The sequence below is a fragment of the Anser anser genome (genome assembly GCF_964211835.1).
Source record: "Anser anser genome assembly, chromosome: Z".
NCBI classification, from domain to species: Eukaryota; Metazoa; Chordata; class Aves; order Anseriformes; family Anatidae; genus Anser; species Anser anser.
This window is the reverse complement of record NC_139723.1, coordinates 37,698,707-37,716,152: the sequence shown is the minus strand read 5'-3', so window position 1 is coordinate 37,716,152 and position 17,446 is coordinate 37,698,707. Positions and strand designations below refer to the sequence as shown.

The window sequence follows — 17,446 nt, the reverse complement described above, 5'->3', positions numbered from 1 at the left end:
ACACACTTATTTTACTGTCTCACTGTGCTTGAAAATGAATCCATCCTGACCTAAGTTAAGCACTGTAAAGCTGCTGCAAGTAGGACACGTCCTGGAGCTTACAGGGGGCAATACACACCCTTCAACCTTAGTTGTATTCCTGAAGTATTTCAGAGCATTTTTTGTGTGAAGAGAGGTAGATCTGGTGTAAAGCCAGCTTTCTAGCCTTCAGGCATCTGTGAGATTCTCTTGTGTGAGTGAGGGAGATCTCCAGCTCAACAATATTTACAGCCCTTTGCCCTGGTATATAAGTAGAAAGGTTAGCAGCACACAGCATGTTTTTTAGAGAGGAAATAAATAATTTATTTGCTTCTCTCTTTGTTCACTTTCTTTTTATTTTATCAGTTTATCTTGTATTTTCATCCTCTTGAATTATTTTGAGGTGTATGAATCTAGTTGTCTTTTTTTTTTTCTTTTATTTACAAAGACCCTGTTTAGCAGTATGGCTGTATAACTTCAATCTTTTTAATGCGTATTCTGATTCATTTATATTTTAGCACTCCACAGATTTAGCTCCAGTTTTCTGATGTGGCAGCTGTTAAAGAAATATTGTCTCTCCATCTTTTGGGGTGGCAGAGATGATACATGGTCAAAGATCAGGATTCAGGAGTAAAGAAATGCTGTCACAGATCCCAGAAAATTATTTCAATAGTCATTCAAAGATTTCAAGGTCTTTTTGTTTGTTTTTCTTCTCTGAAAAAGTGCAAGGAAATATTTATGCATTCAGGCTAACATTTTAGAAAGAGCAGCATCATGGCCACAATTCAGTCAGTCAGTAAGTAATGCATAAATTTTTCATTTAGATTTCTTTACAATACTTCAAATGCCACTCTTATCATCCTTTGCTATTACACTCCAATAATAGCTATCATAAAAAGGGTAGGTATTTATTACAATAAATAATCAACTGTTTGACGTTGCATCAAACCAAATCACTGGTCAAAAGAATAAGGCATTATAAGAAGTAGCATGTTTATAATTTTCTTTTTTTAATTCTACCCATAAGGAGACATTTTGCTATGCTCAGGGTATTTGTATCTTTTCAGGATCAATTCCTTATGTGGTACAGGAACATTGTAAAATAGTGATGTCAAACAAATTGTATTTGTGACAAAAATTGGAATTCAAATAAAACAAGGGAGGGGAATAGCTTAATAAAAATATTTATTGAAAAACTCCCATCAACAGCATTTGGCTGTACTAACTAAGTAAAACGCTGAGCGTGACTATGGTAATCAGGATGCAAACAGCTAGTATCATGAGCAGGATGATTCGGCAACATTTGGAATGCTTTTTTTCTCTCTCTTTCTTTTTTAATAGGGTATCGTACCCAGGAGTATATATATCCCCCATCCAGAACTGGAGATCATTAGGATTTTCCTAAAAGAAAAATCAGAAAATGAACTCAGTTCCTCTGTCTTGCACATAAAGTCATTAGAACATAGCTAGAAGTATTTTGGCTTTCATCAGATAGTGATTAATGAATTAAAGCATCAGAACACAAATGCAAGAGACTTTCACTTGAACATAGGTTACACTACTTGCCAGATGCTGCAAATGTTCCACTGGGGAAAATTAAAACCACACTTTTCAGCCAGGAACCAAATGTAGGACACCAGCCACTGAGATTAAAAAAAAAAAAAAAAAAAGGAAGAAGAAGAAACCATGTTGCCCTTCTCAAGAAGAGATGCTGATTTACAAATGCAGATCAGGGTCCCTTTCCAAAACCAGGGGATAGCAAAAACAAACAAATGAACAAACAAACAAAGGAAAAAAAAAAGTAACCCTAAAATTGATTTGTGTCAACTCACATATGGGCAGGATTCTGCCTGGTGTGAATAAGGCTGAGAAAATATACATTATCTGATAACAGAATGATGTTATAAACAGCCATATGAAAAGTTAAAAAATTGGCCATCTATTGTTTAAGTACCTGATTTACAGATTTGCCCTATATAGATGGGGAAACTCAGTAACAGGGTGTTGTGGTTCAAGACCTTCTGTAGCTATAGAAGTCTCGTTCTGCTCAACCAAAATTCCTGACATCTAACCAGGTATGTAGACTTCTCTTTTTGATCACACACAGGATAGTGTCATGTCTGTACAGGAAAGCTTGTCCATACTTACTTCTGGAATTCTACCAAAAGAACCAAACACGCTGCATGGTGGTTTGTGTCCACACACAGCTCATAGCAATCCATGTGACTAATGCAGTGCAGCAGTACATTACCTTTATGTGGCTGGACAAGTTAGAATGCAGTGAATGTCTGTCATAGTCCTGAACAGTCCAGGAAGGTGTCCTTTTCTTCTCCTCCCGGTCGTCATCCACCTGGATATCGCTATACAGGGGATTGCTCTTGATTGTGGATTTCAGGGTCATGGGTGTAATGTGTTTCCCAAGGGCTTTGTCTATCATTTCTTGGCTGATGCCATTCAGTTCCAAGCCAGGCAGCTCAGTGATGTTTTTCTTTTCTCTCTGCAATGCACAAGTTAGAGCAGAAGTTGACCTTCTTCTTCACTTACCTATGACACAGGTCCCCTCCCAGAGTTATTTGTAATATAATAGAGTCATTTTTAAAATTACATTTGCAACAATTTTTCTTCTTCTGGCAAAAATGCATTAAGGGAGCCTTACTGTTCACTCTGTGCAGATTTCTTCCTTCTGTGGAAAACATGGGGGTACAATGTGGACATTAAACTTTTCTGCAAATAGAAACTGGCATTATTATACCTGCTGAAAGAAAGCCTGTATTTTAGCAAAATGGTGCCGTGGTGTACAGAAGTGGATCTCGTAGATCTGACAGATACCAAATGAGTAAGATGCAGAAGCAGAGCTGTAAACACAAAACAGATTGACACATACAGTGATGACGTGTAACTGACTGGCTTTACTGGAGCTGCACATCTAACAGTGGGTGCAAGTTGCAGCTCTGTTCACGTTATTGCATGTTAGACACATGTGAGGATGTCAGAGGGGCCTGACATGTAACTGAGGGAAAGTCTCAAGTCAGACACTGTCAAAATTCAAATGTAATTGAATACCTAAGCAGTTTCCCTGCACAATATTAATTAAATCAGACGCTTTAGGAGAGGGGGTAGCAAAGGAGGAGGAGCAACAAGCCTGGTGGGATCTGCTTTTTGAAGAACTCAAATGGTGTTCCTTAAAACCTTGCTGAGTGTCTATTTGGGAGCTAGTAAGACTGCAGATGCCTTCTTTTTTGATTTCTAGTTGCATGCAGGAAGGCTATCCAGCTCTACAGTTCAAGCTGTTCAACACTGTCTTTCACCACAACCTTGTCGCCGAGACTTGGAACTAATCTGCTGCTGATGAGTGGTTCCAGCTGCACCTCAGCTTCCTAAGAGAGCTGTTTCTGACAGCCGTGCTCTCACACCAGTATCTGTCCTGTGCTTCAGGATTGCCTTTACAGCACCATCCCACAGCACACAAAGCTCCCCTTGTTAGCAAATGATGCTTCCCCACCAGCACCTCTGTCCTGTCTTGAGACAAAGGTGGTCATGGCCTGGTTTGTTGCCCAGGCAGGCCTGCCAGCAGGAGCATGGGGCTGCCACCTTCTCCTCACACTGCCTCTGGAGCTGCTTGGTTCCCCCATCAGACAGCACCGGTCTCGAAACTGACAGCAAACTGCTTGCTTCCTCTGCTCAAGCAACAGCCTGCCACCTTGGTAAGCTGGTGGATCCACTGTCAGTGGAAGCCAGCTGCTAGAGATCATCACGAGCTCTGTAACTTGGGTCTGTGCAGACACAACAGGACGTGTGGGGCAGGAAGGTGTAGAAGGAAGTGGTGGAGCTGCTTTCCTTTAGAAAGGAAGGAGAAGATAAAGAAACAGGCTTTGTCTAAGAAACCGTAGTAGAAAGCATCATGCTGGCACTCTTATCACTAAATCATCACAAGTGACTAAGAATATTTCCCATCAATAATTATCATTAGTAGGTGGGCGGATCTTCAGTGCTGTCCCAGTTCCTCCATTAGTTCATAATTTCCATATGTCATTCCTTAGGCTTGACATGTCCCCTGACAGTATTACTCTTTGCATTGCATTTACAGCTGGCACTGAAGTCCTCTGGATTGTATTGGCCAGATTTCAGCTGAGCTGGTGTTTTTAACTGTCATTTCTTTCTGACTACATATTATTTTATTTTGTTTTACTTATTTCTTTTTTAAAATTTGTCAATGACATTAATGATGCCTCCCTCAGGCCTGCTAGATAGCTGAACTTGAAGAACATTTTGCTGAAGAAGGCGAGTTGTCTCACCAGGGGATGTTTGGTCTCCCTAGGCTAAAATATTGTGAAAATAATGCAACTTGACGGCAATTTTTAAAGCTGTTTTAAATAACAAACTCCAAAACTTGCAAAAGATGGCATGATGCAGAATTTGTTCATAAAAAGAGTTCTTTGTGACAAAATTTTATGCCCTTTCCCTCCAGACTAGTTTGCTTTTCATGGGCAGCGATGCATGAGAACAGGAGAATGTGCTGTCCTGAAGTAATGGTAGGGAGGAATACGATGGGAGGAGCAACAGAGATTTACTGTGAGAACTGGACTGGAATTTGTGGTACGACATGTTTTGCGGGAGGTCTGGAGAACAAACACTGAAGTGCGACGTTAATCAGAGAACACTTGAATGCAGTCAAAGGCTTGGTTATGAAACTTCTGGAGTAGATATGACCTAGAAACTACTTAGGGAAACAGAAGGAGAAAAAACTAAGTCACAGACAAAAAGAAAGCATAGGTCAAATAAATAGTACAGATAAGCATGAAGCAGGTTGCAAGAAACGTATGCATTTATAGAAACAGAGAAAATAAGGTTAGAAAATAAAAATATGAATCCAAGCATTAATTCAAGCAAAAGAAATACATTTCTTTTAAGACTCAAACAATCAGCAGTTTTTATGGACTTCTATGTTTTGATTCTTATTCACAAAAACAATGTTCAAAGAAAGATGAAAGTATTGTAAACTTCAGTACTTAAGTGTGTTAAAGAATTAATATTGTATGCACTGTGCTTGAGGAGCCAGCATAAATGGGGGTGGAAGAGATCTAAATCAGAACTGATAGGAGGAAATTTATATTAGAGTTCACTGAAATGAAGAGAACAGCAAATCCTCAAAGCAGCAGTAGTTATAAAAAACTCCAAGAAATTATAGTTGAAATATATTGAAGAAATACTCATTTAACAAGATGAGAAATACTCATCTTTGCATACATATAACTACATCTGATGTACATATAACTCATGAGGAAGAAAGTTCTTGCTGTTTATAACTCATTTCTCACCACAAGCAGTTTATCCCTCTTTGTCAGATCCAGAGAGCTGACATGCATAAGAAGAAGATGCTCTGAAAAGCCTGAGGATCTATAGAGAGTTGAAGCTAGTTCCAACCCTGGATCAAGATGTGCTTTCTCAGTAGGCTTTTCTTGCTGATTATTTCATAACACAAATTATACATATCAGTACTTGACAATATGTATAACTGTAAATTACACAGTAATCTATGTTGTTAAGGAGTATTTTAATCTCATATTTATCTTGACTTTACCCTTCTGTTGCCACTATTGTTGTGATTGTTACCACTGAAACAGAAAGTCAAACATTTCTGTCCTCTGTCTTTGATATGGGATATCAAGCACCAAGGTAATGACCCACCAAAACCAAGATACCAAGAACTAAGGCTAGGCCTTGGTCCAAAGCCAATCTACCTGCAAGAGGAGATCAAAGAAGAGACATCAAAACCAAACAACAACAACATCAACAAAAGATTAAAGAATGTTATGTCGTGCAAGTCAAACTTTTCTTTATTCCCCCACGATGAGAGCTCTCTATGTCCCATGGCAAGCTGTGGTTACTGGCTGCAGACGGGCTGATACTTAATGAAAGCAACAAACGCTGTCTGTGGGCAGCTGTGCCTGACAGCTTTACCTAAGCAGTCTTTCAGAAATCTAGGGCCACCGCAAACTGCAGGAGTTGTTTTGTAACAACGTCCTCAATCCCCATGAAAGTGGGTAGCAGGGCAATTATTATATTTGTAAGTGATTTGTTTAAAATTGTAACTCTCTGTTTTGCAGAAGCCACACAGCACACCCTGGAGAGCTCTCCCAGCAACAGGAAGGGCACTTGTCTGATGTAGGGACGAAAGGTCTGGTAGACAGAAAGCCGATAGGTAGTAACCCAAGGATTCCTGTGATAAGGCATTTGGTCAATTAAAGAAAAGGGGGATGATCTTATGAGGGGATCTTATGTGGGATGCTGTGGAAAAATAACCAGGAGAGCAATCAGTAACCATGGCTATGTGAGTACATACAAAAAGCAAAAGGGCAGACAGCACACATTAAGGGTTCCCAAGAATACAAGTTTTCTTTTCGACAGACCTGAAGGGCCACTGACATGCTTGTCAGGGACACGAGGCAGTATTGGGTACTGCAGAGCAAGCCAGGGACCCACCCGACATGGATAGCAGATCAGTAGGTGGCTGTAAAAACTTAAGCTGGCATGAAAGGACCCTGGACAATTTAGAGAAAAGTAGGCATTCATACTGATGCTTTTCATAGTGCAGCAACAAGAGTACTTCTACCCCAGTAATTAATTATTTACTTAAAGGAAGCTGTTTTGTCTGTCGCTGTTAATGGAGGTCTGCAGGGCTGTGAGTACAATGTATAAAAACTGCTGCATGGCGTCCGACCAAAGCTCCTGCCAGCCTTGCAGCTGGTCTCTGATTCCAGCCAGTTGTAGATATCTAGGGAAGAATAGGAGAAAGAGTATGTAATGCAGGTCTGGGCCAAGGGACAGGCTAGTGACTAGCCAAGCACCTACCTAAGAGGTAAAAATCTCCTCTCCCAGTGCCTCGAGAAGTGTAAAAAGGCAAGACACAGGCATTACACTCAGATGAGAGACCAGGAGGGGTGAGCAGTGCAGTTAGCATGGTAACTGTAATACTTGCAGGCCAAAAGTTATTCAGACTTGTGCAATCCTAAGCAACAGCAGCAATGAGAAGTGACACAGTATTCAAAGACAAAATGCTCTTCCAGAAACAGGGAAAAGGGGAAAGCTCAAGCAGGAAAGGGAAGTCTGAGAAAGGCAGAAAACAAGGGGACAGGCTGGAGGAGAGGGATGAGCTTGCTCCCAGGTGCAGATACAGGCAATCAGTCACCCGCTGTACTATGAGCACCTCGAGGTGTTGTGGGCAGAGCATCCCGCAGGGCTGGGAGTTCTCAGGGCAATCAGAAAGCAGTCAGCAGCTAGCCATTTGTGGAAGAAACAGTCTGTGCTTTTTATGCTGCTTTTCACAAGGAAGGGCCAAGATTCCTGAAGCGCTTTATGGTCTGTTTTATTTGAAGTAGATGATGAAAATATAAACTGAGAAGGGAAGCTGTTCAGTTTGCCTGACACAGAAGAGGAAAGTAAAGAGAAGAAGTGGCAACTTTTTGGTCAGAAATATGAGTTGTTGTTATAAACAGGCTGCTTTTTAAAATGGAAATATATTTTAAAACATAGGTGGGGAAAACACACAAGTAGTTAAGTGCACTTGAATTTGAATGGTCTCACGACAAAGATCTGGAAGAGGCCACAGATACACCACCGAGCAGTCACTTTATGCAAGGAGTCCTGAGCAGCAACAGTTTCTTAAAGAAAATGAATTTCTGCAAGGAATTTCGGCTACTCTCAAGGTTTAATGATTCTGGGAGCCTGTAGGTCACGCACATATGTTCTGAAATGAATTCCCCTCCCTCACCCTCCACCCCCCAACCTCCCCATTTCCGTTTCTGAATTAACTAACCCTTAACCCCATTAGCTCTCTCATCTTAAAGCAAAACATGTTATTCCTGTGCCATTAGTTCTCCACTGTGCCATCGTGTTTATTCTAACGTCTGGAACTCATCAGTTCTTTTCCCTTTATTTGATTGTCAGCAAAAGGGAAAAAGAGGAGGCGAGTTCATAAGGGAGAGAGAATAAGGCACAATGAATTTTATCTGGACAGTTTGCATTCAATAATGATTGCACTTAAAAACATAGATTGTGCCCTAGGTTCAACATTTATAAACGTACTGTGTTACAAGCTGTGTTTCTGAGAGATGTGGCCAGTACAGGAATTTCGCTGGAAATGCCCACCCTCCACATTTCCTCATCCTCTCACCAAGATCCCCCTTGCTTGTGAAGGGCAGAGCATGAGCAGAAGGCACACGGCTCCCCGCACGGTCCAGTCCTCCCACAATGCTGCAGCCCTGGCCCAGCCTCAGTGCCTCCTGTTCAACAACAATAAGGAAAAGCATCCCCGCTGCGGAGGCGGCTCTGTGTGTGGCTGCCTCTGTCCTGCACAAAAGAGGGGCTGCGGAGGGGCAGGGAGCGAGGCCAGCATTGCTCCACAATCCCATTGTTTGGGATCCTGCAGGCTCCTTCCCTTGGCGAAGGCTCCATGCATGGGAGACGGCAGCAACTGTGGGACCCCCCCTGCCTGCCCCCTTCTTCCCCCCAGCTTCCCCCTGTGGGGGTGAGCCAGCAAGGAGCATACAATAGGAGCAGTCTCTGGGAGGGAAGGAAGGGGTCTGGGCAGCTGATGGGGAGAAGAGGCCAAGAAAGAAGAAGCTGAACTGGAAGTTGCTGTGGGAGACCTCAAGGCTCTTCCTCTTCCCCTTCCACACCCATTGGCTTTTTGGTTCCCGTTCCTCATTGCCCTGGGAATCTAGACTGCCACCCCAAGGATGCTCAGGATGCAGACCCTTCTGCAGCCCCCCAGCCACCTTCATGTGTCTCTATCCCTTGACAAGAACCAGACCTTGGAGCTTTTGCTCAGGCTAGGGGTGGAGAAAGGCGAGGGGCTCCCCGGGCAGCAGGAAAAGAGTGCTGTGGTGTGCGTAGCAAGTGGGGCCCAGAGGGGTGTGAGCTGATGCAGCTGTACTGCTTCTGATGCAGATATAAATGTCTCCTCTGCAGGCTCCAGGGCCTCTGCTAGGCAGTGTGCATTTGCATTTTTACCATGAAACTGCTGCTACCTCCACATAATAATAACCTGCATTAACATAGTCATTGCTTTTCATAATTTTGACAGACATCTGTCAGGATGACAGCAAGGTCAAAGAGGAAGGAGTTAAAACAAGGCAATGTAAAGAAGCTACACTGAACTGTGTAGACATATACAAGCTATCAAGACAATAGCAAGAATTTCTATTGCTCCCTCTAATGTGCCTTTTCACTGAATGATGTGGCCTGGATTTCAGATTTAAGTCCACTGTTGTTTTGTTGTTGTTGTTTTTCTTTTTTTGTTTGTTTGTTTGTTTGTTTTTTATCTCCTTTGATATTCTTTTCCCTTCTTTCTCATACTTCTAATTTCTTCAGAGAGGGTGTCCCATTAGCCCCTTAGTACAATTAATCTGTATTTGACTCCAGTAGGCTTCCTGGGAAATGCTATGAAAATGTTACCACAAGCAACATAAAGCCTAATGTACTGAAGTAAATTAGGTGGACTGCCTTACTACTGAAGAGAGCAACTGTCTTTTTGGAGCCTGATCTTCACTGAAGTCAATAGGAAAACTCCTAGGGATATTAGTAGTGCAGATTCAGAGATGTGGGAAGCTGAATCCACAGCTGAAATGCCAAGCTCACATCATTTGCCTCCAGTTCCCCCAAAACAGCATAGAAAAAATCAGGAAAAAATCTGACTCTGTTAGACCTTACCTGTAAATAAACCCTGTTGTGCCACTGCTGCACTCCAGGTAAAGATGCTTCTGGGAATTTTGCCAGGCTGGCTTGTAGATAGGCAGAGTTTTTCACTAAAGACTTCACCTCCAATTGTAGAAATTTATCAGGATGGTTGTTGTTTGGCAAAACGGAGAAGTCCATGTTTCTGTCCTGTAGAGTAGTAATGAAAGCAGCCCAAGCTTCTGCTTCCTGGCTGTGCACGCTCCTTCTATTATTAATGATGTGAAGAAGGATACGACAGTTTCCTGAAACTGTATCTGACCCCTGTTTGGTGTCAGGCTCACTTATATCATCTACCATTGATAAAAGGTTGTTTAGAAGTGGCAGAGCAGACAGGACATGTTTCTTTAAGTGCCTAGCTTAAGTTTTCAAGTTCAAGGTCTATTTTGATAGATACATATGTGCTCATTAAAGCTAACCGAGTACCAGTGAGTAGATGCATGAGACACTTAAATGCATACCAGCACTTCCTCAAGTGACCTGCCAAAAATTTCAAGCTTACAGCACTTCAAAGCAAGTTCTTTTTCATAAAATTAGAAGCAGTTCCCAGTGCAAAGCCAGTCTTCCTCCTCCTCCATGGCAGCACTAACAGGCTTCACCATGCCTTGTGGGTTGGTACCATTCACCACGGCAGCTATGACATGCACTTCTTCATATTCAGGGATTTCTTTGACAGCAAATTATTCCTGACTCTGGGAAATACCAGTTTGTTTCAAGTAATTGATAACAGAAGTTTTCAAGGAATTGACTCTGCTTCTGTTCAAGTGAATGGAAAAACTCTTAGTGACTTGAATGGTGTAGAGTCAGTCCCTTAACTTTCACTATTTTATTTTGAGATTTGGTACTTTCATCAGCATTTTAGGAGTATGAAGCTCTTTTGATTTTCATCTAGTGAAATTCCTCTTCTCATCACGGACATTCCTTAATATGAGCATTTATTGTTACTTTTTTTTTTTTTCTCAGACTTTTTCTTTTCTGTAAGACATGCTTAATTTTTGATGACAGAGCCACATAAGATAGTTTTTTGAAAGCTTATTATTTGAAATCCAGGAAAGCCTATTTTGTATCAAATTAAGTGCTGGGAATTAGGGGACCATGACAATTTTAGCTTTGTACTTAAATCATAGAATCAATCTGCTTCCCTGTATTTCTAGCATTTTAAAAGAAAACTTAAAAAGTAGATTTTTTTTGTTACTTACGTGAGGCCCTAATGCAATAAATGACTAATTTGATATACATATGAATTAAAACCTTTCTTATCTGTATAGAAAGTTCATGATTTTTCCTTGCATGCATGTATTAGCAATTATTTAGCAGCATATTCATTTAAAAATGTTAATCCATTGCCTTTCCAGTAGAAACTCCAATTACAGTATTTGCTAACAGCCACAAAAAAGGCAGTAATCACCATGCTTTTAGGTAGATGCTCCTGGGGATGCATGCCTCTGGGAAATGTGCAGTTTAATTTAGACTTTTTTTCCCCTAATGTAATGAAACCCTGGAACACTGTATCACACTTATACAGCATAACCTTAGTGACTACCATGAATTTATGTTTTAGATTTAAATGACATATAGTCCCCTCTTTCCCTGTGGACACCTAGGACAGCAATAACTATTGTTCTACAATACCTAACATGTACAACCATGCCTTCTTTTATGAATATATGTACCTTTCCAGCTTCTTGCTGAAGACAGGATTTTTCTGTGATACTGTGATACTGTGATACTCTAGCATACAAGATGGTGAATTTACTGTATGAATTTACTTGCTGATACTACTTAATTTCATTAGATGTGATGTGAGAACATAACAAAAGCATGACTGGGCTAGGGGGATCCCAGCCCAGAATCACTGTGGTTTTAAATGGCAAGAAGAGGTGTTACTTGGGCATAGTGTGTCTACTTGTCAACTTTCTGCAGTCCAGTCTCTTCTACTCTCCCAGAATCCACAGTACTATTTTATTTTATTTTATTTTATTTTATTTTATTTTATTTTATTTTATTTTATTTTATTTTATTTTATTTTATTTTATTTTATTTATTTATTATTGTATTGTACTAGAGTGTCTTTTCATAGGCATCTTTTTATGGACTTCTTGCCCATTAATTTGTCTAATTGTTTTCAAATCTTCTGAAAAGCAAGATTCAGAACCTCATGACCATCAGTGTGAAGTGCTTGCTTTGATGTGTTTTATGCTAATTTCCCTACCAGTTTTATCAAGGAAGTCATCTTTGTTGTACTGCGGGGTTTTGTGAACAAGAGCTCCACATGAAGCATATCTATCACCTTCAGGATTTTTTAAAACTTGATAACGCTCATCTCAACCTTTCACTCTCCAATCTGAAGTATCAGCTTTTTCCATCCCATAAGCCACCTGGTCCATCTCCTTGATTTTTTTTATTTTTATTTTTGCCTTTTTCTATGTATCACTGACTAATTCTACTACATGGTTACTGAGATGCAGTGACTACAAATGAATGCAGGGTTTGAACTGTGGGTACACCACAGTTCCAAAAATGGGAAAAATGATGCAGTTTCTTATGATGACATACAGTCTTTGGCTTTTTCTCCTGCTTATGTTCAAAAACTGAAGACTACAATAGCTAATGACACTATGATCTTTTTCCAGCTCTGTGACTGTCAGCTCCAAGTTCAGTACCTTGTAGGCATAACTTAGGCTGTTTTCCATAGCTGTACTACCTTGCATTTGCCCACACTAAGTTTATTGGTTAATATTTGCATAATCACTCATGTTTTTTAGTGTCTTGCTAAGTGAAGCAATACTTGGTTGACTAGAAGAGCATAACATCATCTCCAGAAGAGCATAACGTCATCTCCAGAGCTGGTGATCTCAGATTTTACTCTCTTCCTCATGTCACTGGGAAAAGCGTTGAACAAAATTAAACCATTCCTTGGGGAATTATCCTGAAAGATGACCATTAAGCTCCATTTTTGCTTCCAATTCTTTCACTGTCTTTCAAGGCATAGAGATTACTCCTGCAGTCCTGTGTAGGTTCCTAAATGTCCTGTAACATGCAACATTGTCAGAAACTTCTTTGTCCACCAGATCCTCTTTGCTCAGGACACCACTGAAGTCACGCTGACTCTCCCGTGCACTCAGGTGTCTTATTATTTATTATAGGCTGTTAATGCACAAGGGAAGGAACACAAGATTCCTTGGCTTGCAGTTCAAAGAATCCCCTAGAGATCCCCTTTTCCGTAGACAGGAATTACACTGCAATTTATCAGTCCTCTGGCAGAGTGGCTGTTTGCAAGAATATCTTACACTCTGTGGCAAACAGTTCCATAACTTCACAATTATGTTCATCCAGGAGTCTCAGTGATTGCCACCTTAGATACCCATTAACATCTAACGTAACAATTTGGTCTTACCTTCTCATGCGTTTCCTTCAGCTTCATCCAACATATAACATCCCTGCTGTAGGCAATGTGCAATGTGTGAGAATCTGTGCAGCATTTCAGCAAGAAAGGCCAATGAAAATACTTCACTGTACTTCACTTTCATGGCTTTATCATCCCTCAGTGACCCTCTCACACTTGTATATCAGATGGTCCTACTGACTCTGTAGTTGGCTTCCTGCTTGTGATGTATTTCAAGTCCTTTTTTTACCACTAGTTTGAGCACCTTTTCTACAGAGCTCTTCAAATGCATTTAGCATGGATTCACCAAGAGGAAATCTTGCTTAACCAATTTGATAGCATACTGTGAGGTAATGACTGCCTCGGTAGAAGAGGGGAAAGCAGTGGGTTTTGTCTACCTTGACTTCAGCAAGGCTGTTGACACTGTTTCCCATAGCATCCTCACAGGCAAGTTCAGGAAGTGTGGGACAGACGAGTAGACAGTGAGGTCAACTGATAACTGAATGGATGGCAGAGTTCAGAGGGTTGAGCTCAGCAGCACAGTCTAGTTGGAGGCCCGTAGCTTGTGGTTTCCCCCCAGACATCAGTATTAGGTCCAGTCTTGTTCAACTTCTATGTCAATGACCCAGATGAAGTAGTAGAGTGCACCCTCAGCAAGTTTGCTGATGATACAAAACTGGGAGGACTGGCAGAAGGATGTGCTGCCATTCAGAAAGACCTGGACAGGTTGGAGAGGACCTTCATTAAGTTCAAGAAAGGCTAGTGCAGTGTCCTGTACCTAGGGAGGAATAACCTCATGCACCAGTACAGCTTGGGTATTGATCTGCTGCAAACCAGCTCTGTGGAGATGGACCTGGGAGTCCTGGTGGACAAGTTAGCCAGCAATGTGCCCTTGTGGCCAAGAAGACCGATGGTATCCTGGGGTGCATTAGGAAGAGCATTGCTAGCAGGTCAAGGGAGGTTATTGTCCCTCTCTCAGCCCTGATAAGGCCACATCTGGAGTTCTGAGCTCCCCAGTGCAACAGAGACATTTGGAGGGCTATGAAGATGATTAAGGAGCTGGAGCATTTCTCTTATGAGGAAAAGCTGAGAGAGATGGGCCTGTTTAGCCTTGAGAAGAGAACACCATGAGGGAATCTTATCAATGTATATGAATATCTTAAGGGAATGCATCAAGAAGATGGGGCCAATCTTTTCAGTGGTGACTAGCAACAGGATAAGACACAACAAGCACAAACTGAAAAACAGAAAGTTCCATCTGAATATATAGAAACACTTCTTTTGGAGCCATGAGGGTGATGGAGCACTGGAGCAGGTTGCCCAGAGAGGTTGTGGAGTCTCCTTCTCTGGAGATATTCAAAGCCTGCCTGGATGCGATCCTATGCAGTGTGCTTTAGAGGACCCTGCTTGAGCAGTGGGTTGGGCTAGATGATCTCCAGAGGTCCCTTCCAACCTCAGTCATTCCGTGATTCTGTGATAAATTCTTCTTGAGAGCTGTTAATTATCTGTTTACATTTGAACTGTGATATTTTAGGGCCTCTGTTGGTCTCCTCATGCAGGCAAGCACTCTGTTTTTAATATGTTTTTAGAACTTCAGAAATGACTGCTTGTCATGAAGATACCAATGGAAACTAAATGAAAACAAAACAAAAAAAAATCAAAACAAAACCCCACAAACAAAACCAACCAAACAATAACACATCCTCCAAAATGAAACTACAAATACTCTCCAGAATAACTGGCTGTTCAATTAGAATTCTGATATTCTTTTTATTTAAGAAAGGTATGTGGAGTGGTAACTACTGTACCACACTTAACGAGCATGTATCTGAGACGAAGTATCCCCACTGCATAGAAGCCTACCACAAGTCCTGTGCACCACTTAAATCACACTTAATCCAACCAAATTGGGTGTAAGTGGGATTTTAGTAACAGAGGCCTACTCTACCCCCTGTGAATCAGAGTGAATTTCACCACTACCTGCCAGCTGACCTTGAGTGATTTGAGATTCATTATTCATCAGGCCAGAAGGAAAACGTATCAATGCAGAGGGATTGTTGCTGAGGGAAAAAAAAAAATAAAGTAAGCTTGTCCTCTAGCATAGCAGGCTGTTAGTTCCCCAAACACTGCTAGAAAGTGTTGCATGCCGTCACCAGGGCTGTGGCACAGCTCTGCAAGGCAGACAGGTGCACACACAGAGCCTTCTCACAAAACAGACTTTTGATTTTGTGTTTCTTCTCTAAATAATAATCGTGTGTATCAAAGCAACAAAAGTAAAATCAAGTTGCTTTCAAAGTCACATAGAGTCGGAAGCAATAAGCATTTTTACCACATAAACACAGAAATGCTTCAAAATGATTCACACGTATCTAATTAATAGGTTTGTATTACAGATGCCAAAGAAATCAGAGCTTGAGCCACCAGGATTATAACACACTGACTTTACTCGTATTTAAAAAGAACATCATTCTGCTGTACAACTTTCGATCCCTGGTTCCCATCCAAAAGTCTTTTCTTGTATGTTCATAGAATCATAGAATCATGAGGGTTGGAAAAGATGTTCAAGATCATCTCGTCCAACCATCACCCTACTACAAATGTCACCTGCTAAACCATGACCCTAAGCACCAGGTCAAACCTTTCCCTAAACATCCCCAGGGACAGCGACTCCACCGCTTCCCTGGGCAACCCATTCCAATGCCTCTTTCTGAGAAGAAGTGTCTCCTAATTCCTAACTTAAACTCCCCCTAGCACAACTTGAGGCCATTCCCTCTAGTCCTATTGCTAGTTATCTGTGAGAAGAGGCCAACTCCCAGCTCCCAGCTTCCTTTCAGGTAGATGTGGAGAGCAATGAGGTCTCCCCTGAGCCTCCTCTTCTCCAGACTAAACAACCCCCGTTCCCTCAGCCGCTCCTCACACGACTTGTGTTCCAGGCCCTTCACCAGCTTTGTAGCCCTTCTCTGGACATGCTCCAGGGCCTCGATGTCCTTCTTGTACTGAGGGGCCCAAAGCTGAACACAGTACTCAAGGTGCGGCCTCACCAGAGCAGAATACAAGGGGACGATCATCTCCCTTGTCCTTCTGGCTACACTATTCCTGATACAAGCTAGGTGACCACCTGGGCACACTGCTGGCTCATGTTCAGGTGAGCATCGACCAACACCCCCGGATCCTTTTCCTCTGCACAGCTTTTGAGCCACTCTCCTCCAAGCCTGTAGCATTGCATGGGGTTGTTGTGACCAAAGTGCATGACCTGGCACTTAGTTATGTTGAACTTCATCCCACTGGCCTCTGCCCATCGACCCATCCTGTCCAGGTCCCTCTGCAGGGCCTTCTTACCCTCTGGCAGATCAACACTTCCCCCCACCTTGGTGTCGTCCGCAAACTTACTGAGGGTGCACTTAATTCCCTCATCCACATCATCGATAAAGATATTAAAGTGGATAGGCCCCAACACCGACCCCCGGGGAACACCACTGGTGACTACTCACTAGCTGGATTTCACTCCATTCACCACCACTCTCTGGGCCTGGCCATCCCGCCAATTTTTAACCCAGCAAGGCATTTATCTGTCCAAGCCATGGGCTGCCAGCTTCTCCAGCAGAGTACTATGGGAGACAGTGTCAAAGGCCTTGCTGAATTCTAGGTAGACTACATCAATTGCCTTTCCCACACTGAGAGGATGATTTAAGCACTATTAACTTGTTTTGTTTAGAGAAAAAAAGGGAAACTTAAAATTTAATTTTGCATTTTGAGATGACATTGACATTCATGTTAATGGAATACTCAGAAACAGCAGAGCATAAGCATATACAGTTGTGTGGATATTATGGTTGTGATTCAAGCAGGTATAGGAAAATTAGCAGGATTGGGTACTCAGTAAGTGTAAAGAAAAAAAATTACTTTTTTTTTTTTCTTGCCAAATTCAGTAATTCTATTAATTAAATTCTAAATTTGTGTCCATGACATTGAGGAGTATGCTCAATAGCAACTAAACACTCTGTGCATTGAAACACACTATGTGTAGTTAATTATACAAAATATAACTTCACATTCCATAATGTCAGAGTTATTTTTCTTTCCTTTTTACTTTTTAAAGCCAAAAGATACATAATTTAAAATGATACATAAGCACATCATTAAAGCTGCAGTTTTTGAATGCACAGCAGTTAAGATGCAGCCTAAGCAGGCTAAGATTTTGTCAGTACAGATATCTGAAAGCACATGCATTGATTTCAGTGGGAGTTTAGAATGTTGCTAAGTATTCACCCTGTACAGAACTACAGTCTTGTTTGAGTGATTGAGTCC

The 17,446-nt window shown here is 41.5% G+C and overlaps 1 protein-coding gene across 1 annotated transcript; it reads right to left on the bottom strand.

The window, feature by feature from the left end:
- Positions 1–1,122: 1,122 nt before the first annotated feature.
- MINAR2 (membrane integral NOTCH2 associated receptor 2) lies at positions 1,123–9,894 on the bottom strand (the record flags this gene model as incomplete). Its single annotated transcript, XM_083818173.1, has 3 exons — positions 1,123–1,419; positions 2,270–2,515; positions 9,730–9,894. 3 exons carry the CDS (start codon positions 9,892–9,894, stop codon positions 1,240–1,242), a joined length of 591 nt encoding a protein of 196 aa, XP_083674299.1. The 3' UTR covers positions 1,123–1,239.
- Positions 9,895–17,446: the final 7,552 nt, after the last annotated feature.